The 24918-nt window shown below is 40.5% G+C and overlaps 1 protein-coding gene across 2 annotated transcripts in view; it reads right to left on the reverse strand.

Moving 5' to 3' along the window:
* NELL1 (neural EGFL like 1) overlaps positions 1-24599 on the reverse strand; it is a 984256-nt gene extending 959657 nt beyond the window's left edge. For both annotated transcript variants that reach the window (XM_033205025.1, XM_033205024.1), the window contains exons 1-2: positions 24373-24599; positions 15988-16116 (exon numbers count right to left, since the gene is read on the reverse strand). In XM_033205025.1, coding sequence (XP_033060916.1) covers positions 15988-16116; positions 24373-24427 — 184 coding nt within the window. In that variant the 5' untranslated portion in view covers positions 24428-24599. The remainder of the gene's footprint in view (positions 1-15987; positions 16117-24372) is intronic.
* Between the last annotated feature and the right edge of the window lie 319 nt (positions 24600-24918).

A 24918-nucleotide genomic window follows, 5' to 3' on the forward strand; every position in this document is an offset into this window, starting at 1 on the left:
ACTCTGCTTTCCTTAACATACTATTTGATGGCAGAAGGAGCATGACTGAGAGGATAGATTTTAGTGCAGACGGTAGATGTGGACAGATTTGGAGAATAAACACAGAGTTTATTTGCTCTATGATAATCACAAAGCCATTTAATGATTTTCCAGAATAAGCCAGTGCAGGTGTTAATTTGCCCCAGAGAGGGATTTGAAAAAACACTCCACTCTCACAGCTAGCTTGAGCTTTTATTTGGCAAGAGCAAAAACACCTATATTTGGGAGACAGTGGTATGCGAATTGAATCACTTGGCTAATTGATTAAATGCAAAGTTATACTAAATCACTCCACTCAAAGTGAGGTTGACTAGTAAATGCTCCCAGAGGTAATTAGTGACTAGGCTCATCCAATCAACAGAAAAAACAATTCAGACTTGGGCAACAGTGGGTGGCAGGAAATCTGGAAGTTCGGCATTAAACAAACCCTTTGGGTAATTCCATCTTACTCAGATATTTCTGAGCATTAACAGCTATAGCTCAAGCCTCAAGCACCGTTTTGTGAAAATGATTACACACAGGCAGTGTTCCTATGAAAAAGAAACCACATATTTACCCTGTACATCTTCCAAGGTCTGTTAAGGTGCCACCTCCCCCAAAGACCATTTCCCAGGTTACGCAGTAAGAAGAAGTTCCTTTCTTGAACATTCTTAAGACTTTATCCACACTTGACGGCAACTCTTTTATTCTGAGTTAGGTTGCCAGGGGTCATATTTGCCCTTCTCAACTGTAACCTAATTGAGGCTGAGATCTTTACCTTATTCATCTAGGTCTTCCACAACATGTAGCTCAAAGCCTAGAACGCATATAGGTGCTAAATTCCTGAATCTTCCCCTAGAAGCAGCTACATTAGCCTTTGTTCTATCTTGTCACATAAAACAAGCTACTTGAAAGATACTATCTATTCTTCCTTTAGAAACTCTTTTGAAGCAGAACTCCTGAAAGGTAGCACTTTCCTGGCAGAAAAAAAAAAAAAAAAAAGCAACATATTAAAGAATTTGCACTCATGTACATTCTAATTCACTTTTACAAATGAACCACCGCCGGGCGCGGTGGCTCAAGCCTGTAATCCCAGCACTTTGGGAGGCTGAGACGGGTGGATCACGAGGTCAGGAGATCGAGACCATCCTGGCTAACATGGTGAAACCCCGTCTCTACTAAAAAATCAAAAAAAATAACTAGCCGGGTGAGGTGGCGGGCGCCTGTAGTCCCAGCGACTCGGGAGGCTGAGGCAGGAGAATGGCGTAAACCCGGGAGGCAGAGCTTGCAGTGAGCCGAGATCCAGCCACTGCACTCCAGCCCGGGCGACAGAGCGAGACTCCGTCTCAAAAAAAAACAAAAACAAAAACAAAAACAAATGAACCACCAATGACACATCCTCCCAACAACTTAACACTAAGACACTGTCAGTCAAGGAGAAGTATAGTTTCAAACTCTCAGATCTTCTCCGAGTACCACTCAAAACAAAGCAGAGGTTTTCCAAAATGATTTTTGAAAATCTAATGCTGGTATTTAGGAAGGTTTTCAGCTTAAATATCTGTGCCAGCCTTACCCATAGACACTCATTCTTTTCCCCACACCATCCCTAATTTGTTGCTAAATTTGGTCTAAAGTTGCCTCCTTGTAAGTTTGGCCTAGAAGTTTTTCTATACATAGTGAACTGAAACCTAACTGGATATGTAAACAGACAGTAACATACTCTTACACCCATCATTGAGTTTTAGCCAACCAAAGGCAGCCAACTGTTTAAACAGTGTTTAAATAAAGCAAATGCCAAGCTGTAAACAATTCAACTATTTCCATACCTCACTTTTGTTTTATGTATACCACTTTCTTTTTTCTGTCTGTAAATCCTCTCCAATCATGTGACAGTACTAGACTTATTCTGGTTGGAGTGGGCGAGTGTGGCTGTTCAATTCACAAATTATTCTTTGCTTAATTAAACTCTGTTAAATGTAATTTTTCTAAAGTTATTATGACAGTGTCAGATGATAAAAAATAAATGGTGAGATGGGGACCAAAAAAAATTGAATAGTATTTTTATTACTTCATAATCAGGCACAAACAAAACATTAGTCCACTCCTTATAACCTATAACAGGTTAAAAAATGGAAAACATTACCAAAGGCTTTCCCTGTTCTAGATAGACATCATTTATTAGGTCCCTTTTGGCATAGTTTAAAATAAATATGGCAATAATGTTAAATATATCCTTCTGCAGCAAAAGCAGTGTTAAGAGGAAGGCTTATAGCACTAAAGGCCTACCTCAAACAGTTAGAAAGATCTCACATCACTGGTCTAACAACATACCCAGAGAAACAGGAAAAAAATGACCCCAAAGCTAGTGTTTTTCACCCCTAGAAAAACAAGAAAAAACTAACCCCAAAGCCAGCAGAAGATAATAAATAACTAAAGTAAGAGCAGAACTGAAAGAAATTAAAACTCAAAAGCTCACCCAAAGAATCAATGAAACCAAAAGTTAGTATTTGAAAAGATAAACAAGATCAACAGAGCACTGGCTAGATTAACAAAGAAAAAAGAATATCCAAAAAAGCACAATCAGAAACAACAAAGGTGACATTTCAACCAATCCCCCAGAAATACAAAAGATCCTCAGAGACTACTATACACATCTCTATGCACACAAACCAGAAAATCTATCTAGAAATGGATACCTTCCTGGAAACACGTAACTTCCCATGATTGAACAAAGAAGGAATTGAAGCCCTGAACAAACCAGTATCAAGTACTGAGACTGAATAAGTAATTTTTAAAAATCCACCAAAAAAAAGCCCAGGACAGACGGATTCACAGCCAAATTCTACCACATGTACAAAGAAAAGCTGGTACCAATTCCACTGAAACTATTCCAAAAAATCAAGGAGGGAGGACTCCTTCCTAACTACTTCTATGAAGCCAGCGTCACCCTGTTACCAAAAACAAAGACACAATGAAAAACTAAAACTATAGGCCAATATCCCTACCCTAATGAACATAGACAGAAAATTCTTCAACAAAATACTAGAAAACAGAATCCAGTAGCACATCAAAAAGTTAACTCATCACGATCAAGTAGGGATGCCATCAACACACACAAATCAATAAATGTGATTCACCACATAAAGAAAACTAAAACAGAAACCATATGATCATCTAAATAGGCACAGAAAAAGCTTTTGATAAAATCCAACATCTCTTTATGATAAAAACTCTCAAGAAACTAGACATCCAAGGAACGTATCTCAAAATAATAAAAGCCATCTATGCAAACCCACAGCCACCATCATATTGGACAGGCAAAAACTGGGAGCATTCCCTTTGAGAACTGGAAGAAGCAGAGATATCTGCTTTCACCACTCCTATTTAACACAGTACTAGAAGTGCTAGTCAGACCAATTAGGCAAGAGTAAGACATTAAAGTCATCCAAATAGGAAAAGAAAAAGTCAAAATATCCCTCTTCACTGATGATATGATTCTATAGCTAGAAAACCCTGAAGACTACGCCAAAAGGTTCTGGAACTGATAAATGACTTCAGTAAACTTTCAGGATAGAAAACCAATGTACAAAAATCAGTAACATTTTTATATAACAATAACGTTCAAGCTCCGAGCCAAGTCAAGAACACAGCCCCATTGATAATACACACACAAAAAAATAAAATACCTAGAAATACACCTAACAACAGAGGTGAAAGCTCTCTACAAGGAGAACTATAAAACACTGCTAAAAGAAATTATAGATGATACAAACAAATGAAAGAACATTCCATGTTCATGCATTAGAAGAATCACTATCATTAAAATGACCATACAATCCAAAGCAATCTATGGATTCAACACAATTCCTATAAAACTACCAATGTCATTTTTCACAGAATTAATTTTAAAAACCTACACTAAAATGTATATGGATCCAAAAAAGAGCTGACATAACCAAAAAACAATCTTAAGCAGAAAGAGTAAAGCCAGAAACATCACATTATCCCACTTCTATATTTTCTATTACCAAACTATACTATAAGGCTACATCAACCTACAGTAAACAGCATGGTATTAGTACAAAAACAAGCACATAGACCAATAGAACAGAATAGAAAATCCAGAAATGAAACCACACACCTACAACCATCTGATCTTTACTAAGCGGACAAGGATAAGTGATCAGGAAAGGACTCCCTATTCAATAAATGGTGCTGGGATAACTGACCTACCATATACAGAAGAATGAAAATAGACTCCTGTTTTTCACCATAAACAAAAATTAACTCAAGATGGATTAAAAATTGAAATGTAAGACCTCAAACTATAAAAATTCCAGAAGAAAACCTAGAAAATACCATTCTGGACATTAGCCTTGACAAAGAACTTATGGCTAATACATCAAAAGCAATCACAACAAAAACAAAAATTAACAAGTGGGACCTAAGAGCTTCTGCATAGCAAAATTAAAAATTAAAAAAAAAAAACTATCAACAGAGTAAACAGACAACATACACAATTAAAGAAATTATTTGCAAACTATGCATCCAACAAAGGTCTACGATCCAGAATCCATAAGGAACTTAAACAATTGAAAAAGCAAAAAACAAATAATAATATTAAAAAGAGAGCAAAGGACATGAACAGACACTTTTCAAAAGAAGAAAGAAGACATATAAGCTGCCAATAAGCATATGAAAAAACGCTCCACATCACTCATCATTAGAGAGACGCAAATCCAAACCACAAAGAGATACCATCTCACACCTGTCAGAATGGCTATTACTAAAGAGTCAAAATGCAACAGATGGTCGTGAGGCTGCAGAGAAAAGGAAACACTTATACACTGTTGGTGGGAGTGTAATTTAGTGCAGCTACTCTGGAAACCAGTTTGGAGATTTCTCAAAGAACTGAAACAGAACTACCATTTGATTCACCAATCCTATCACTGGGTATATAATATATATGTGTGTGTGTGTGTGTATATATATATATCCAAAAGCAAATAAATCATTCTACCAAGAAACACATGCACTCATACGTTTGTTGCAGCACTATTCACAATAGCAAAGACATGGAATCAGTCTAGGTGCCCATCAATGGTGAACTGGATAAAGAAATGTGGTATATATGTATATACCATGGAATATCACACAGCCATAAAAAAAAGAATGAAATCATGTTCTTTGCAGCAACATGGATGCAGCTGGAGGCTATTATCCTAAGCAAATTAAGGCAGAAACAGAAAATCAAATACTACATGTTCTTACTTATAAGTGGGAGCTAAATATTGGATAAACATGAACATAAATGGCAACTGCAGACACTGGGGACTACTAGAGGGGGAAGAGATTGATGAGTAAGGGTTGAAAAACCACTGGGTAATATGCTTACTACCTGGGTAACCAGATCAATTATACACCAAACCTCAGCATCACACAATACGCCCAAGTAACAAATGTGCATATGTACCCTCTGAATCTAAAATAAAACTTGAAATTATTTTTAAAAGCAAAGACAAAACAAAACTTTTTAATTTAAAAAATAAAAAATTGTTATTTCTCATTATAGCCTCTATAACAAATTCTACTACAAAAACTATAGTTACACAACAGACTTCTTTAAATTCTCTTACTAAAAGTATACTAAATAAAATAAATAATTTACATTAAATTGCACACTAATTAAACAGAAGAAAATCTATATAGTAGTGACACTCCTTACACTCAGTAAAAAATACACTGAGCATTATAGGGATTCAATTATACCAGATTAATAAAACAGACTACACAGTTAAAACAAATAGTCTGTCTAACTCATTCTTTGACCTATTTAATTTTAGTTAGAGTAGGCCAGGCATGGTGGCTTATGCCTGTAATCCCAGCACTCTGGGAGGCCAAGGTGGGCAGATCAGTTGAGGTCAGGAGTTCGAGACCAGTCTGGCCAACATGGTGAAATCCCGTCTTTACTTAAAATACCAAAAACTAGCTGGGAGTAGTGGTGGGCACCTGTAATCCCAGCTACTCGGGAGGCTGAGGTGGGAGAATCGTTTGAACCCAGGAGGCAGAGGTTGCAGTGAGCAAAGATTGCGCCACTGCACTATAGCCTGGGCGACACAGGGAGACTGTCTCAAAAAAAAAAAAAAAAAAAAAAAAAAAAAAAAAAAAAAAAAAAATTAGTTAGTTTATAAAGACCCTAACTAAAAAACATACTCCATATTCTTAACATTATCTTCCTAATATTCATAATAGTCTCCCTGGCACACTACATTCTTTCAGAAATTTTAAATGCTTATACATAGCCATTCATAAAATGTCAAATTGTCTTCTACTGAAACTACAAAAACTCAAAAAACAAAAATACATAGTCATAAAGACACCATAACCTACAAATGACATCCTGAGACCAAAAGTTCAAAATAAGAACTAAAAATAGCACTAAAGTCCTAAGTTTTGGTCACACTCATCTACATTAATACCTGACCATTATTACATATTGTATGCCTGTATCAAAGTATTTCAATACCATATGTAATCATATACTCATAAAAATTAAATAAAAAGAAAAAATCTTACTAAAAGAATTATTAAACAAAATTATGACAGACCTTCTTTTAGACTAAATTCATATACTAGTCCCCAACAGACAAGATCAGATCAAACCAAAATAAAGTCACTCAAATTAAATATCACATAATCAAACTAAAAATTAAAAAAAAAAAAAAAGCGAGAGATATCCCAAAACAGACTAGGTGTTTTTTCTCTCCTGAAAACAAGAGATTCCAATATAAAAGGTACCCCTCTACTCTAACCTCTATGTAAAAAACCAAACAAAAAAAAAAAACTGAAGTCCCTATAACCACATGTTCTGCTATTTCCCAGTGATATTAGAGACCAACTAAATATATTTACAATAATGACAGAGTCACTTCAATGCCTAGAGTTTTGGTGAGCTTCTCAATTTGGAGAGGGCACTGAAAGGGGAGAATTGTTAAATTAAGTTTAGCCTAAAGCTCCCTCCTTGTAAATTCCACCTGAAAGTTTCTCCATACATAATGAACTGTAACCTAACTGGGTGTGTAAACAGACTGTAACCTACTCATATTGATCACCAAGTTTCAGCCACAGTGGCCAAATGTTGGAACAAGGCAAATGCCAAGCTATAACAAATTCAGCTGTTTCTGTACCACACTTCCTTCCACTTTTTGTACATCACTTTCCTTTTTCTGTCCATAAATCCTCTCCAACCACGCAGCAGTGAGAGTCTCTCTGAACCTATTCTGGTTCCGGGGGCTGCCTGATTCACGAATCATTCTTTGCTCAGTTAAATTCTGTTAAACTTAATTTGTCTAAAGTTTTTCTTTTAACACCCTAAAAAAAATTTATTTCAAGCAAGAAGAAAATAAAAATCTTACTTACTCAATTCTTTGCGCTCTACAAAGACAGCAGTAACAAAGATAACTGAAAAGCTGGCTAGCTCCAAAATAAATTCTACCAGGCTTTGGAATTGGTACTGTAGAAATGTTCCCAGTTAAGTGAGGTTTCTATTTAAATGTATCGATATTATTAATAGGCTAGCATTGAAATGAAGGTTTTCATTCTCTTAACACACAATTCACAGCTGGACATCAGATGGTGAAATATTAGGAGAAATAAAAATAAATGAAGGAAAGAATAATGAACTGGTTTTTTACTCTTTTTGTACTTTTGAAAGTGCTTTCCCATATGTAGTCATCGAATTCTCATCAGTCTCTTGATTCGTCCCATATCCAGACAAGGAAACTGAGGCTTGAAAACATTAAGAGACGTATCCACGGACACCCTTAAATACTGCCTCAATATGCTTCCATTTACTCATTGATAAAAGGGAGTAATAATAGTACCTATTTTATATCAGTGTAGTGAGGATGAAATAAATTAAAACAAAAAAATGCTGATTTTAATCTTCTGCCCTTCCCCAATCTTCTGTTTTTTCCACTATCTTAATCTACCTATGGGTTAAAATCTGACATCAGTAACACATAAGGCAGATGCTACACATGAGGGGAAAAAAGCCAAAGCTATACCCTATTACTTTAAAATGTATAGACTCAAGTTTAATGAGAGCTCACCATCAAGTACTGTTCAAGCACTTTATATGTATGATTTCACCCTCACTACAACCATATACAGTAGGTATTATTATTACCTCCACTATATCAATGAGTAAATGGAAATACTTTGAGATAGAGAGCTTAAGTAGCTTGATAGTTGCTATCATACATTAACCTTAAAACAAAGGGTTTTTGAAGCCTGCCTATATTAACAGAGCTGTGGTGAAACAGTAAAATTTCTGAGCATCTCCAGATCTGTACCATCTAATATGGTAACCCCTAGCTACATAAAGCAATTGAGCACATGATATATAGCTACTGTGGCTGAGCAAATGAATTTTTAATTTTGCATAATTTTAATTAATTTTAATTTAGATTTATAGTAATATTTGATGAAACTACAGTTTTCAAGACACTAGCCATCAGTCAGTGAAGGGCACTGATCCTTCAGAGATGGGATACAAAAGAGATGAGCCCTATAATTACCACAGCTCACTGCTCTGAGAGAGTTTCCAGGCTGTAGCATAGGAAGGCAGAACTCAGGCAATCTCCTTGAGTTGAGGAGAGAAAGCTGAGAGTCTGGGGAGACCAAGGCACCTAGATTTCACAGGACAGTCTACACGAGAGAAGACAACATCACAAAGACAGAAACACAGATCTATCAAAAATCAGTACTCAGCTGAGTACTAACTTGCGCATGCATGTGAGAAAATTACCCAAGGACAGGAAAGACCCACCCAAAAGGCAGCAGTATCCAGCATACACAAGGGCCAGAAATAGTACCTATTCCCACCAGTCAAACTGGAAAATTCCATGACTTATGAGTCATTGGGTAGAGTACGCTGAAGGATCTTGCCTCAGTGATGGTAAATAATTAGTTCTACCCTAGCTATTAGCACTAGCACTTCTCTGGGCCCATCTAACAAACCTTTAAAGTAGGATCTAAAAGAATTGAATTGTTTCCCAGTAACTGTAACAAAACTCAAAAGTATTTTTAAGAATACACAAAAACTCAGTACCAAAGAAGATACAATTCACAATGACTGGCCGTTAAATCAAAAATTAAGAGGCATGCAAGGAAGAAGTAACGAAGAGAAAAATCAATCAATCAAAATTGGCCCCACACTGATACAATTATTAGAACTTTCAACAACATTAAAACAGTTATTACAACTGTATTTCATATATTCAAAGAGTTAGGTAGAGACATGCAAGATTTTGTACAGAAACTGAACTTACAGAGTTAAAACTACAATATATGAGTTAAAAAATATGCTGAGTGATATTAATGACAGATAATATAGAAGTTTAGTAACCTTGAAGGCATAACAATAGAAATGATCAAAAATTATACACAGAGAGAAAAAGGAATAATAATGTTTTAAAATTTTTTAATTTTTACATCTTTTTAAAATAATTTTTGTTTTATATTTTGTAGAGATGGGGTCACACTGTGTTGCCCTGACTGGTCTTGAATTCCTGAGCTCAAGCAATCCTCCTGCCTCAACCTCCCAAAGTGTTGGGATTATGGGTGTGAGCCACAGTACCTGGCCTAAGTAAATATTTTAAATAAATGTAACATCAATTAGTTATGGAACAACTTCAAACAGTCAAATATATACATGTAACTGTAGTCCCTATAGAAGAAAAAAAGAAGGAACAGAAAAAATATTTGAAGACATAATGGTCAAATTTTGCCCAAGTTCAATAGATCTCATATGCAAGAAACATGACAAAAAACACACCAGGGACATCGTAATAAAATTGCTCAACATCAGTGATAAAGTCTTAAAAGCAGGGAAAAATAATTGTCTCCAGAGAACAAAAATGTGGTAACAACAGACTTCTTTTTAGAAAAAATATAAGTGAAAAGGCATCTTTAAAGAATGGGGACAAAAACCTGTTGACCCAGAATGTTATACTTAGCAAAGATATATTTCAAAAATAAAAGCAAAATAAAGACTTTTGCAGACATACAAAATCTGAAAGAATTTATCACCAGCAGCCCTGCACTATAAGAAATATTAGTGAAGAAAGAAATGTTAAATGTTAAACAAAGTCCTTCAGGCACGATGAAAATAATACCAGGTGGAAATATAAAGTTACACAAGAGAATGAAGAACACAGAAAACGAACTGCAAGAGTATAGACACAGATGGGAAAAATAGACACTGGGGACTACTTCGGGTGGGAGAGTGGGAGGGAGTCTGTGGGCTGAAACACTACCTATAGGGAATTATGCTCACCACCTGGGTGATGGGATCGTTTGTACACCAAACCTCAGCAACATGTAATATACCCATATAACAAATCTGGACAGGTACCCCCTGAACTCTAAAACAAAACTTGGGGAAAAAAAGAAACTACATGAGTTAAACGTATAATTGATTTTATTATCTACATCTGTTTAAAAGATAATTGACTCATTAAATAAAAAATAACAATGTAGTCTGGAGTTTATAAACTAAATAGCAAAACAAAGAGTTATAGCTAATAAGCCAACAAAGATAAAACAAAATTGTAAAAAATATTCAATTAATCCGAAAGAAGACATAAAGAGGGGAAAGGGAACAAAGAATACATGGAACAGGTAGGAAACAAATGACAAGAAGATAAATTTAAATACAATCATGTCAATAATCACATTAAATGTAAATAGTCTAAATACCCTGACGAAAAAACACAAATTTTTTTTTTGGTTTAAAAAAAAGTTAAGCCCCCAACTATACACTGCCTGTAAGAAAAGCACTTTACATGCTGCAATATGTATAAATCTCAAAATACCCATAATGAGTAAAAGCACATATTGTATGATTCTATTTATATAAAATTCTAGAAAATGCAAATTAGTGTATAGTGACAGAAAGCAGATCAATAGTTGCCTAGAAGTGGAGGTTGGGAGAGGTAGGTGGGAGCAATTATATAAGAAAAAAGATAAACTTTTTGGGTGATAAGTATGTTCATTTTTCTTGATTGTGATGATAGTTGCACAGGTATATTTGTATATTCAAATTACCAAGTTGTATGTTTTGAATACACACAGTTTATTATAGTGTAATTATACCTCAATAAACCTGTTTAATTTTTTAATCTAATAATTCTGTACAGAATAATTTGATGAATCTACTTTTTTAACTATAAATTTTATGAAATCAAAATACATATCAGTTACTACAGATTAAAAATTTAGCATGCAAATCGGAATGTGTTTTAAGCGTAAAATATCAATTAATTTTGAAGACTTTGTTTTTTTAAAAAAAGTAAAATATTTTATTAATATATTTTTGTGTTGACCATATGTCTAAATAATATTTTTTATATATTGGGTTAAATAAAATATATAATTAATTTTACCACTTTCTTTTTACTTTTTTAATGTGGCTCTTACAGATTTTAAAATTAAAGATGGAGCTCACAATACATTTTGATTGAACAGTACTGCACTAGAAAAAGGAAGATTTAATTGTAGTACTCAGGAAACATCATTATGTTCATATTTATGGCCAATAATGCTTAGCCATTCTATGATAGAATAATGAGCCCCAAAAGATATTCATATTTTAATCCCCAGAACCTGTAACTATGTCATCTTATACAGCAAAAAAAGATTTTGCAGATGCGATTAAATTATGAATCTTGAGAATACTTAGATTAGCTGGGTGGTTCCAACATAACCACAAGAGTTCTTATAAGGGAAAATGGAAGGCAGAAGGTTGGTATCAGAGAAGACAATATGACGACAGAATCAGAGAGAAGGAAATGTGACAGCAGAAGTCGACCTTGGACTGATGCAGCCATGAGTCAAGGAATGTGGCAATTTCTGGAAGCTGTAACAGGAAATGAACTGAATGAATATTCAGCAGAGCTTCCAGAAAGAACACAGCTCTACTAACACCTTAGTTTTAAACCCATAAATCTCTTTTTGAATTTATAACCTCTAGAAGTATAATAAATTTATTTTAAGTCATGACATTTGTAGTAATTTGTTACAGCACCAGTAAGAAACCAATGCAAACTTTAGGTAACTGGAAGTGGGGTGCTATTGTAACAAATACCTAAAAATGTGGAAGAGGCTTTGGCATTGGGTAATAGGGTAGAGCCTGGAAAATTTTTAAGGAGCAGGGTAGAAAAGGCCAATTGCCTTCAACAGGGAGTTAAAAATAAATGTAGATGTTAAAAGTGGTCCCAGTGAAGGCTTAAAAGGAAATAAGGGACATATTACTGAATGAATACCCAAAGATGGGGGATCCTTGTTACCTGATGCCAGAAAGCTTATCTGCATTTTGTCCTGTAGTTGTGTGGAAAGTAAAATAAACTTGGATATTTAGGTGAGGAGATTTCCAAGCAAAGTGTTGAAAGTACAGTCTGATTTCTTCTTGCTGTTTATGGCAAAATGTGAGAGAAAAGTGAGGGATTGAGAGAAGAGCTGTTAAGCAAAAAGGAGTCAGGACTTGATAATTCAGGGAGTTCTCAGCCTATCCAGATTGCAAAAGACAATAAAAGGAGATACACTATCAGGAAAGCCTGCTCTAGAGCCACGTTGTGGCTAAACAACTTTTGGATAGTGCCTTGGAAGGATCAAAAGGTCAAAATATTCAATCACCTAGAGGCTTCTTTGTAGAGATCAGTATGTGAGTCATGGATTCCCTTCAGTCATCTCAGAAGTAGTCAGGAATAGAGACAGCATTATCTAGGACAGATCTGTGGATAAGCTGCTTGTCTAGTGGACAGGAGACCTTCAAGTTTCTTGACAATATTATACCAACAGAAACCCTGCCAATTTGTACTGAAGAAGACTGAGAGAGGACACAATGAAAGATGTCTGAAAAACCCCCAAAACTTTACAGGCAGGAAACAAGCTGATAAAACTATTCAGCTGCAAACAAATGCTATTATTCACGAAAAATGAACAATGTCTCAGAGGAATGAGCCACAAGCCAGAAGACAGAGCCAAAACCAAAGAAGATTATTTCTAAGACTTGAACCCAATGGAGTTTGCACTGCTGAATTTCACAAGTGTCTGGGACCAGTGACTCCTTTCTTCTTACCATTTCCTTCCTTTGGAACAGAAATATCTATAACTGGTATCTTATGTCTGTCCTGCCATTGTATTTTGGAAGCAGATTACCTGTTTTTCAGTTTCATAGGACCACAATAGAGAGAAATTTTTTCCCCAAAATGGATTATACCCACTGTCTCTCCCATATCTGATTTAGACTACTTAATGAGAGGTAGAATTTTTCAGCTGAGATTAGGGGAGATTTCAATCTTTGAGTTGTTGCTATGATAGATTAAGACTTTTTGAGATACTCGGATGGGGTGAATATATTTTGCATGTGGGACAGACATGAATCTTCTGGATCTAGAGGGCAGACTTTGTGGTAAACAAAATAATGGCTCCCCAAAAATGTTCAGGTGTTAATTGACAGAATCTATGATTATGTTACCTTACATGACAGAAGGGATTTGCAGATGTGATTAAGTTACTGGTCTTGAGATGGGGGAGAATATCCTCAATTTTCTAGGTGAGCCCAATATAATCACAGGGGATATAAGAGAAAGGCCTTCTCTGTCAAAGTTCCATAAAGAAGTTACTCTTCCCCTTGAAGAAGCTGAAAATCCCTCCCAGTTGTTGTAGCTGGACAGACATCACAGAGACAGTTGCCAAAACAGAGAATACACAGATTAGAGAGTAGAGTTCCAGCCCAGGGGACCTACACTTGTGAAATGAATAGATAGTAATGACTAAAGCAAGCAGTAAGCTTTTTTATAAGGTACATAGTACAAAAGAAATTTTAATTCCATTCAAAATGTTTATTAATCACCTACTATGCTTCATGCACAATAGTTGGCCCTGAGGATCTAGGAGTATCTAGATCTGCAGGACTCCTGCCTTCTTCAAGCTTACAGACCAGTCAGGTTTCCATAGCAACTTTGTTTACAAAGTGTCAGCAGCCTTGCCCAGATCAAGAAAGGTATGGACTCTCAACAGTGACTGGGCAGATCTCACACAATGCAAAAACAAAGTAATTCAATCTACTCTTTTAACCATACCCAGCTTACATACTTCACCAGTTCATTAGTAAGGAGCAAGTGAAAATTAGTATGTCGATAGTCTTGTCATATATTACCTAATAACTGTAGATTTGCTATATATCATTAACATCTTAAGTTATCTGCACTGTAAATACGTAAATCTCATTCCATTATGTTGGTTCAGCCATGCTAAAATAATCCTTTTATTATCATCACAAAAGGCTCAGTTAAAAGAACCCTACCAGACATTTTCATAGAGGAATATCCAGGCTGCCTTACTATGGTATCTGGTCAGTTCAGTTCCCGGTTTAAACCTCTACAAAGGCCCCACTTCTCTGAAAGTAAAGCACAAAGCTATTAACTGGCCTACAGGCAAGGGTAATACTTAAAACAGGTAACAAAAGTACATGGCGTCCCACCTATCAAAATGGACACCAGCCATAAATCATCAGTACACCCAAACCCACACACATCAGCAGAATATCAGCTCTGCCAACAGGGTCCCATGTAACCTAGTCCCTGTCTACCCCTCCAGACGTTCACCACCCTTCCACCATGCTTTTGCCTTACCTTTACACATACTATTTCCTCTATTCAGAATGCTCTGAGACCCCCACCCCTTCTTATACCAGGCTTTCTATCCATTTTTTAAGTATCTGTTGACATATCACTTTGCTGATTTGAATATTTGTGTCCCACCAAAATTCATATTAAAACTTAATCCCCAGTGCATTAGTATTAAGATGTGGGGCCTTTAGGCATTGATTAAATTATGAGGTCTTTGCCCTCGTGAATGGATTACTGTCTTTAGAAAGGAAACTAGCTGAGGCCCGGCGCGGTGGCTCAAGCCTGTAATCCCAGCACTTTGGGAGGCCGAGACGGGCGGATCACAAGGTCAGGAGATGGAGACCATCCTGGCTAACACGGTGAAACCCCGTCTCTACTAAAAAATACAAAAAACTAGCCGGGCGAGGTGGCGGGCGCCTGTAGTCCCAGCTACTCGGGAGGCTGAGGCAGAAGAATGGCGTAAAACCTGGGAGGCAGAGCTTGCAGTGAGCTGAGATCCGGTCACTGCACTCCAGCCTGGGCGACAGAGCGAGACTGCGTCTCAAAAAAAAAAAGAAAGAAAGAAAAAAGAAAGGAAACTAGCTAGTTATTTTTCTGCCTTTCCATCCCTTCCACCATATGAGGACACAGCATTCCACAGGACACAGTAACAAGGCATCATCTTGGAAGCAGACAGAGCCTGCCCCCACTAGGTACCAAATCTACTGATGCCTTATTCTTGGATTTCACAGCCTCCAAAATTGTGAGAAACACCATGCTTCTAAGAGCCACACCATGTTTTCTCTATAAATGCTTGCTGAATGATTTAATGAATTGTAGTCCAGCTTATAGTGGGCAGAACTGAGTAAGTTCTACCCCAAGGAGAATGCAGCCATAAGTTTCCCTCTGTCCTTATGGCCTATCCACTAGATGAAAGATGTAAATATAGGTATAGGTATAAGTACAGGCAAAGGTATTGATAACAGCTAGATAAATATCCTGTAACAATAATATGGCTGGTCAATGACTTTCAAGTATTTTATAAATGCATTCCACTTTAGATCCTCACCAAAATCAAGGAAATATTTCACTGCCAAACCAAATATTTCACCACCATGATCTCTAATACCTCCCTCCTGCCCTCAGAATAATACCCCCTGCATATCTAAGCACTCAGGACAGCAACACAAGAGAAATAGCAAAGGCGATCTCCAAACACACGCCAGATGAGCGCTCCCCAGGCAGACCCTCCTCCCCAACCTCTGCCATCATGCAGGAAAGGAGGTGCCTTTACCTTGAAATAAAAATGCTTTGCTGGCATTGTGCATTCCAGACACCTGAGCCACTCCAAGGGTGGTGTTCACAAGGTCAAGCTCGGTGATGATATCCATCTGAAGGTCAGGGTCCATCCCAAAGCCCACCACTGTAAAGGAACAAAGAGTTGTTTGGGCTTAAAATGCAGACTGTTAGTAGCATTACAGAGCAGAGGTTACAGAGTCAGGGAGTGGCAGGGAATACAAGGAAGCCAATGATGAGTGCTTGGAGAGTCTTTGTCTGTGGAGGGAAAAGAAAAGCAAATTTTTGCTCCCTTACCCCGCTAATACTATAGATACTTTGTTCCTTCCCCCAATCCTACCCCACATTATAGATTGATAATTTCTTATCCAAAACTCCTGAGGTTAAATATTCAGAATTCAGAAGGTGCCATATGTTAGAAAGGTAATATGGCCTATATACTACATTTTAGGTAATATTTTTAGCAAAATCTAACTCAGCACCCCATAATCAAATACAGTATTTCTGAAGCAAAAAGTATGACATACTTCTCTAATTGGCATAAATAAAGATTATAAATAGGTTGATATCAGTTTAGATCAAGTCTTGCCATGAAATGAGTTCAACTCAGGACAGGTTTTGCAGTCAGGTGAGTTATGAAAAAACTGGGTTTCCAAGCTTTATAGAGGTGGTGACTGTGGATACAAGATTGTGGCCCTGATCCACCTGCCTCAGAGACAGATGCAGTAGCAAAATATGACACCACCACCACCAGTAAACACCTCCACAAAGTGTTCCCTAACTAATCAGGCACAATCACCTGTGCTAAGGAGGAAAAAAGTGAAAAAGGACCCTGTTCCTGTTGAAGACGGGCGGCAGAGGGACTGCCCAGGAAGGAGAATCCCTGGAATAATGGATATATATTTCCATCCAAGGGGATTCCTGGTTGGAAAGTCAGATACCCTGATAACTCTTTTTAGAGAACCTTAGTGCAGAGAAACACAGCCCTGAGCCTCCTCTTCCCTTGTCTAAGACAAATCCCTAAAGATGCCTCTCACCCAGGGGGTGCTCTGAGGAATGATTCACTCATAATTGCAAAGTGATTTCCAACTATATGTATTAATAAGGCTAGTGATCACTCTAAGGGGCTGTGTTTAAGCCATTCATAAATGCTGTGTCCATCTACACTCATCATTTCAATCGTGCAATTTTGACTGTGCTGTTGGAAATGTTTTAATCAGCAACAGCTGTCAACTCTCATCTGCTGGTAATGCAGTCACTGAGACAAGATTTGGAAGGCTTGCACCCACTGCGTGAATGTTCACTGGGACATCATAAGCTATCACAACCTCACCTGTCCTCCCATCTTAACCCCTGGTCCTATAGGCTTGGAGAAGGAAATCTACTCTTGCCTTATTCTTTCCCTGTTAGGAAACAGGACCTGCTAGGCTTCTGTCGACAGATGGTCGATCAGGAAGGCCTCTTTAGAGCTGAAACCCGTTATTGCCAAGGCAAATAAAATGTCTATTAGCTGCCTTCTCAGTTTCTGTCAGGCTTCCCCTTGTCCCCTGAACTGAAGATTTAGGTTTTCCCCTTCCAGTTGACCCAAAGATGTCTTCCTTCCATTCACTCTACATTCATTCATTTCATAATTTTTTCAACAGGTATTACTGAGTGTTTACTATATAGCACACACATTGCTAGGCACTGGTGATGTGCTCATGGAGCTCGCTTTCCTGTGGGTTAGGTGAGGGGAGGGCAAAAAATAAACCAATTAATAAGATAATCTGAGATGGCAATAAATGCCATGAAGAAAATAAAATAGAGTAACGGGATAGAAAACAACTTGGATGGGGGCCCTACTTTAGAAAGGGGGGTTGGAAAAGGTTCTTTTGAGCTGAAACTTAAATGACTAGAAAAGGCAAGATGGGAGGAAGCTTTCCACATGCAGAGAAGGGTGCATGCAAATGAGGAACAAACTGGGAGTGTCCCAAGAACAGAAAAAAGGCCAGCATGGCTGAAACTGAATGAGCCAGGGATAGAGAAGTAGAAAATGAGGCCAACCAGGCACAGTGGCTCACACCTGTAACTCTAGCACTTTGGGAGGCTGAGGCAGGAGGATTGTGTGAGCTCAGGAGTTTGAGGCCAGCCTGGGCAACATAGGGAGACCATGTCTCTACAAAAAGATCAAAAAATTAGCCGGGTGTGGTAGCGTACACCTATGGTCCCAACTACTTAGGAGGATTGCTTGCACCCAGGAAGCAGATCCTGCAGCACCGCTGCACTCTAGCCTGGGTGCCAGAGTGAAACTCTGCCTCAAAAAAAAAAAAAAAAAAAAAAAAAAACAGAAAGAAAAGAGGCCAAAGCGGGAGAGAGAGAAGGGCCAGATCATATAAGGCCTGTGACCCACAAGGAGCTTGGATGTTATTCTAATTCTGAGATATAATTGGAGGGTTTTCAGGTTTATGTTTAAGGGCAGAAATTAAATTTTGAAGGACCTCCAAATTGGTGTTTCTCTAGCCAGGAATTTGGAAAGTGGTCTGGGGGATGTGCCCTTCACCAGACGCAAGAAGAAGGAACCACCCCTGTTGCCCAAGTGCCTTTCACAGGCCTGAACAGATGGCAGGCAGGCTCTGAACTTAAGACCTGATTAATTATCTAATGAGTTGGTGTATGATCAATACTTTGGGTGCAATGACCTCTGAGCAATAAGCATATCTCGGGATAGTATGAGATGACGGATGACATGCAAGCCAGGGAAACTTTATAAAAGGACAGTGGCTGACTGAATATTGGCCTCAAATCTTTACCCATCTCATATCCACAGCCTTTACTGTGTGGCTTTGCAGTTCCTTCCACTAGAATGGGAGTAAACCTCACCATCTCTTGACTTTGAGGCCAGCCACATAACTTGTTTTGGCCATTGGGATGTTAGTAACATTATGCAGGCAGAGGTTTGAATATGCTTGCGCAGTGGGGTTTGTTCTCATCTACTTCCTCATCATGATAAGAACATGTCCCTGCTGGCCCACTGGTCCAAGGAGACCTAGAAGTGTGGAGCAAGCAGCCTACCTGAGTTTGAAACCAAGCCCAGCCAAATGCAGCCTAGATAAGCCAACACCAAACACAATTTACAGATATGTGAACCAAAATCAATGGTTTGCTTCAAGCTACTGAGTTTTGGGTTATTTGTTATACAAAATTATTATGGCAATATTGACCGATACAGGGACAAAAATCCTTCTACGGTGGCATCCTTAAGATGCTCAAATCTTCCAGACTAAGAGCCCTGCAATTAATTGGGCAAGGCTTCACATCACCCAAACAAACTCTGTAGAACTAGCAGAACACCCCAATGGTGTCCTTGAATCCCCACCCCCAAATAAGAACACAGTGCCCTCAATCCAGAAAGTATTGTGGAACCAACACCAAACTGAGAGCCAGTTTCAGTCCAATCTCTTCCCTCTACTAACTCTGTGCCCTTAAAAAAAGCATTCATTGATCAGGCCTTAGTTTCCTCATCCATAAAATAGAAATGTTAATACCTGCCTCCCTGAAGGAATTGCTGAAGCAGAGACTTCAGAACTCTAGTACTCCCTATCAGCGATAACACGGTGGCTTCATATCTTCTGCTATAGGAAATTTCATGTTTTGGGTTATCATGTGTGAAAAGATACTGGTACCTGTTGCACCAGACTCATGAGGTCTCAGGGGAAACTAGATTCGCACTTCAGCAGCTCAATCCGGCACATAAGTGGTGCCCAGCTGGGGGTTGTTTGTTTCATCTATCTTTAATAAGACCAATTCTCCAGACCACTCCAGCTCCCTGGTCTTCAACTCCACTGGAATCACACAAAAGGTGCAGATGGCCCCTTTCCTCCCAGCCCCTCTCCATACCCAATTGACCTAGAAGGGCCCCTCACCCTGGGTTTGGTTGTAAAATCCATATATGAAATCTATATTCGCTCCCCAACTCCCTGCCCACAACTCAAAAGTGAAGGAGCTTCTCTGGCTTTAAGATAAATGTATTGCTTTTATTATGAAAACACCTCATAATAAAAAAAATTAAAAATAAAAGAAAACACCTCATAAAAACAGAGTCAAAAAAGAGAAATCAATTAGGCTTCTGGATACAGTTTTCTTCTCTTCCTTTAATTAGTCCCCACCAGGATGAAAATGCCTCGTGCCCATAGCAGGATGTGTAAAGGATTTTTACATACTGCCTAGGGAATGAGAAAAGCTATTAATAAGGCAGCATTTACATGGGCTCTCTTGAACCTTATGTAGTGTGCGTGTGGTCTCACAAAAAAAAAATTTTTTTAATGTTTCTGCTTCTTGTCCAAGCATGGAGCTCCTGCCCTTTCCTAGGAAACTCTATTAAAGTTTTCTACTTTGGACATAACGGCTCTACAAATGGCTGAAATTGAATTACAATTAAGCAAGATAAAAAGCTCCTGGGGAAGAAATATTTTAAAAACGTGGAAGGCAGCACGTCAATGTCACAGAGGCACTTGAGGCCTGACTCTAGAATTCAGAACCTCCACCCTAGCAAAGATACCTGCTCCTCCTCCTCCTGCTGCTGCTGCTGCTGCTGCTATTGGCTGCTCCTCACCCCCACCCAGGGAACGCTCGGGCCCACAGCCCACTCAGTTCACCTTTGGGGTCCCAGACATAGGCTTTCCAGCAAATCCTCCTGGGTCTGGCTGACTTTAAATTTATTCCTGCTTATTGTCCATGGTGGAAGTTGTTTTCCTCTGTACCATGCAGACTAAAATAATGCTAGAATGATGCTCCAGGAGCTCATTTAACCACAGAATTTCACAACCACTTAATCAGGTTTGGACCCCTGGGCACCTACAAAGGTCCTTAATACCCCAAAAGCAATTTTCTTGAAGAATATGCTCTATGCCTGTTCCAAGCTAGCCAATATTTTCCCTGATCCTTGGAGGCTGGGGCTCATGTTCACAGTTCCATTATTCAATTCATAATTAATGATCCACCTGAGAGTTCCTTCCAAAAGAAAATCTCTCAGCCGGGTGCAGTGGCTCACACCTGTAATCTCAGCACTTTGGGAGCCTGAGGCAGGCAGATCACCTGAGGTCAGGAGTTAGAGACCAGCCTGACCAACATAAAGAAACCCCGTCTCTACTAAAAATACAAAATTAGCCAGACGTGGTGGTGCATGCCTGTAATCCCAGCTACTTGGGGGGCTGAGGCAGGAGAATCACTTGAACCTAGGAGGCAGAGGTTGCGGTGAGCCGAGATCACGTCGTTGCACTCCAGCCTGGGCAACTAGAGTGAAACTCCAACTCAAAAGGAAAAAAAAAAAAATTCTCTCCTTTCCAGTAGGTGGCAGCAAAAGACATTCACTTAGTCAGTAGGGGCTTTGAAGGTGTAGGTACTCCCTTCATCCTCTACCCTGGCGACCAAAACAAACTGGAAATCAATGTGAGAATAATTATCAGTTTTCAATTATTCACACTGCCAAAGCATTGGCGAAAACTCATAGAGATAGTGTGCTATTACTGCTATTATTGTAGCCTTCTAAATTTTCATTATTAGTGATGTACCTGAAAATCTCTGAATTATTTCTCAACCAGAAATAACAAGAACTGGAGAATGGCACCTCCGGTCTTGACTCCACTTTGCACTCTAAAACAAGTTCTCTGAACAAGGCAGATTTAAGCAGCTCCTCATCACACCTATCATTAGATCTTTTCATATGCAACTGCGTCTGCACTGCAGTCTTGCTTTAATTAAAATGTGCCTGATAATCATCTACTCAGTTCCTTTAAAAGGCGGTGATATCTGAGCAGCTCACTAAGTGAACCACATGTTTATTTCATCTAGGACTGTTAACAGCCCAGACAACAATTGTCCCACTTGACAAAGAAACTTTCCATGCAGCTGTTTGGATGCTGATAAACTAATCACAAGCCAGCCTTTGTTACCTAAGAGGTAGATGGATGGTGTGGAAATGGTGATTCCTGCACAAAATCAGACGGCTGCCCCCAGAAAGCTACTGCTTATACCCTCTCAAACTACAAGATATTTTAAGTGTACAAATTGAGAGGTAATTCCCCCCGTCTCTCTGATTCTTCTGATAATGTGTGTAGAAGAAATATGTGGCCTCTAGTGTTCAAATAGTGCCAAGGGGCATTGAAAACCCAAGCTCCCTAGGCAACAGTCACAACCAATGGGTCAGATGCTTCCATGCTTCCCTGCCTTTGCTCAATCTGTTCCCTCTGCCAAGAATGCCTTACCACTTTGTCCACCTGGAAAGCTCCCTACAAAGCCTTGAAGGCACAACTCTCAAATCCCTGACCACCACTCCTCCCTAGAATTAATTCAAACTGTCCCTCCTCCATATTTCCTTAATACAAACTTATACTCCTACCTCTTCACCATCCCCTATCAATCTGTAAAATTAAAATGCCTGCCAGTTTCTATCTAGATTCCCAGCTAAGCTGTAAGTTCCTAGAAGTCAAGGACTAAGTCATTTCCTCTTTGCATAAGAAATCCTGGCACCCAGCAAGACATCGTTTGTTGAATGAATAAATACATGAATGAATTTTCCCCTACAACCAAATTTTTACAAGATTTAAAGGGGATTGGAAGTGGAAAGAGGGAAAATATCTGCTCTTAAAGATCCCCTCCACAAGCAATGAACCCTGAAACACCTTCCATTCCGTGATAAGGGTACTTTGGCGACTTTTCAAAGGAATAATGAGAACAAAGGCATATTCCGTAGTGATATGCACTTAGGGATGTGAACTGACTAACGGGTTGCCCCCTCCCTATCTAGCTTCTCCCTGTCTGCGGTTCCTCTGCAAGATGTCCACCAGCACCAGACTCTCGCGCTCAGAGCAGGTAGCCCACGCTCTGCACGAGTCTTGCCTGGAGTCCTGATCTTCCTGGAGTGCGCGCACTCCTTCAGCTTTTCCGGTTTCAAAAGACTAACTCATTCTGATGGGCCTGAACTCAAGAAGTAACTATTCTAAGCTAGACTGAGTCTTGGCGTCTCCGCAGCCTGGGAAGCTCGGATAGAGGTAAGAAACGGAATGGGAGGTTTCTTTTGTCCCTGGAGAAATCTATACTCAACATTCTTAACCAGACGAAAGCCGCTGCCTGCTCAGTCCTGGGGAAGTGGGAAGGGCCCTCTGAAAGCTCCTAGACGCTAGATCTTCTAGCCGGCTAATTGCCAAAGAGGGGCGCCTGGGCGCAAGCGGAAGGAACTTTTGAGCCAACCAAAGGCAGACGCCCCCTCAGCCCTCTCCAGGTGAACTTGCTCCTTGGCCTAGAGAGAAGGCCACGCCTATAGAGAAGGAAATAAGGTGGTAAAGCGGGGAGAATAAAGGGAGAGGGAATGACCACACAGGTTCTAGGGTGCAAAGTCTGCAGCGGGGATGGCTGGGTAGGATTGCAAACCTCCGACACTCCCCCCAGTTGACAGGCCCTATTTTTGCCAATTTCCTGCCACATCTCACCCCACCTCACCTCACCCCAGTCTCCTCGCATCTACTACTAGCCCTTTGAAGAAGGCGGCTGCAAGCCAGTCTCCGAACCCAAGGGGTCTTTTGGGCAAGGGAGCCATTGGAAGCAGAAAGAAGAAGATGCGCTGAGTCCTCACAACTGCGTCTCCGGAGGCAGAACCAAGTGGGGACTTTAGACAATCATGCATCATCCTTGCGCCCCCTCCCCACCCCGAACCCTGCGATTATGGCAAGAGGAAACTGGTTTGAGCTTGAGAAAATTTCCCCAGATTGTCTCCACAGGTCTATTTCCCTCAGATAATTGTTCGCCCAACCCTTAGGAGCAAAGGGGGGCGAAGGAGAATACTCCTGGAGTTCTCCTGGGTAGTCAGAAAGGGACAGGAGGAGATCACGGGATCCCAGGGTTCTCCCGCAGTTCTCTCCCCTCGCCGCACCGCGCCCTCCCGGGCCCCGGCCGCACCCGCCAGCGGGAAGCGCTCCCTCTGCGGGTGCGACTCCCGCAGCTACCCCTTCCCAGCCTGGCGGGGGTCGGCAAGAGCGGTTTCCACAGCACCTTTCAAGTTCGGGAATACGTGGCACGCGGGCCCGCCCTGCTGCGGGTTTCGACTCCCTGGCACAGAAAGCTGGTTACTAGTAGCAAGAGGGTGCGTCCGCTCGGCCGCGCCCCTCAGTCCTGCGCCCCAGAGGCCGGGTCCCCTGAAAAGAGGCACTCAGCGGGGACATCTTCAAGCCCATGAGTCCCTCTTCTCATCCTGTCACTCCCAGCAGGGCAAAGAGATCCCAGGAACCGATACACACTACCGCCGTTCCCCCAGACCAGCGCAGAGCTCGGCTCCAGGTCTCCCCACGCCACCGTGGGCTGTGGGCACCCCCATTTCCCAGATCCTTCTAACCGCCACAGTCGTGCTTACCTGTCCTGGCAGTGCACACACAGAACCACACAACTAAAATCACATCCATCGGCATCGCTCCCGAGGGTCCCCGCCTAGCAGGGCGCACCGAAGCTAGGTGGAAACAAATGAGCCTGGATCCTGAGGCGCGCCTGGCTTGGAGCCGCCAAACTTGCTAGCGGGCGGCGGGGGAGGTGGCTCGGCAGCGCCGGCGCTGCGCTCGGGGATGCGCCCGGGAAGGCAGCCCCGGCCGCCCCGCCCCCAGCCCGCCCCCCACCACGGGCAGCGCCGGCGTGGGGCTCGGGACCCGGCCCCCGCTGCGGCTGCGTTCGCTTGGGAGCCGGGGCAGGAGCGAGGGTCTTGGCTACTGTGGCTTGTTGCGCTCCCCACTGGGGAATGATTCCGTTCGCCTCCTTCGCCCGCGGAACTGCGAGGATCTGGACTGCAGGCGCCGCAGCCGCTACCACCCGGAGCACCGAAGTCGGAGTCCCGGGACCCGCGGCCGAAACCAGAAAGCGGGAGGCGCACGGCGCTCCCACGGCTTCACGCGCTCCAGCCCCACTGAGC

Source organism: Trachypithecus francoisi, unplaced genomic scaffold, assembly GCF_009764315.1.
Source record: "Trachypithecus francoisi isolate TF-2019V2 unplaced genomic scaffold, Tfra_2.0 Lachesis_group8, whole genome shotgun sequence".
Lineage (NCBI taxonomy): Eukaryota > Metazoa > Chordata > Mammalia > Primates > Cercopithecidae > Trachypithecus > Trachypithecus francoisi.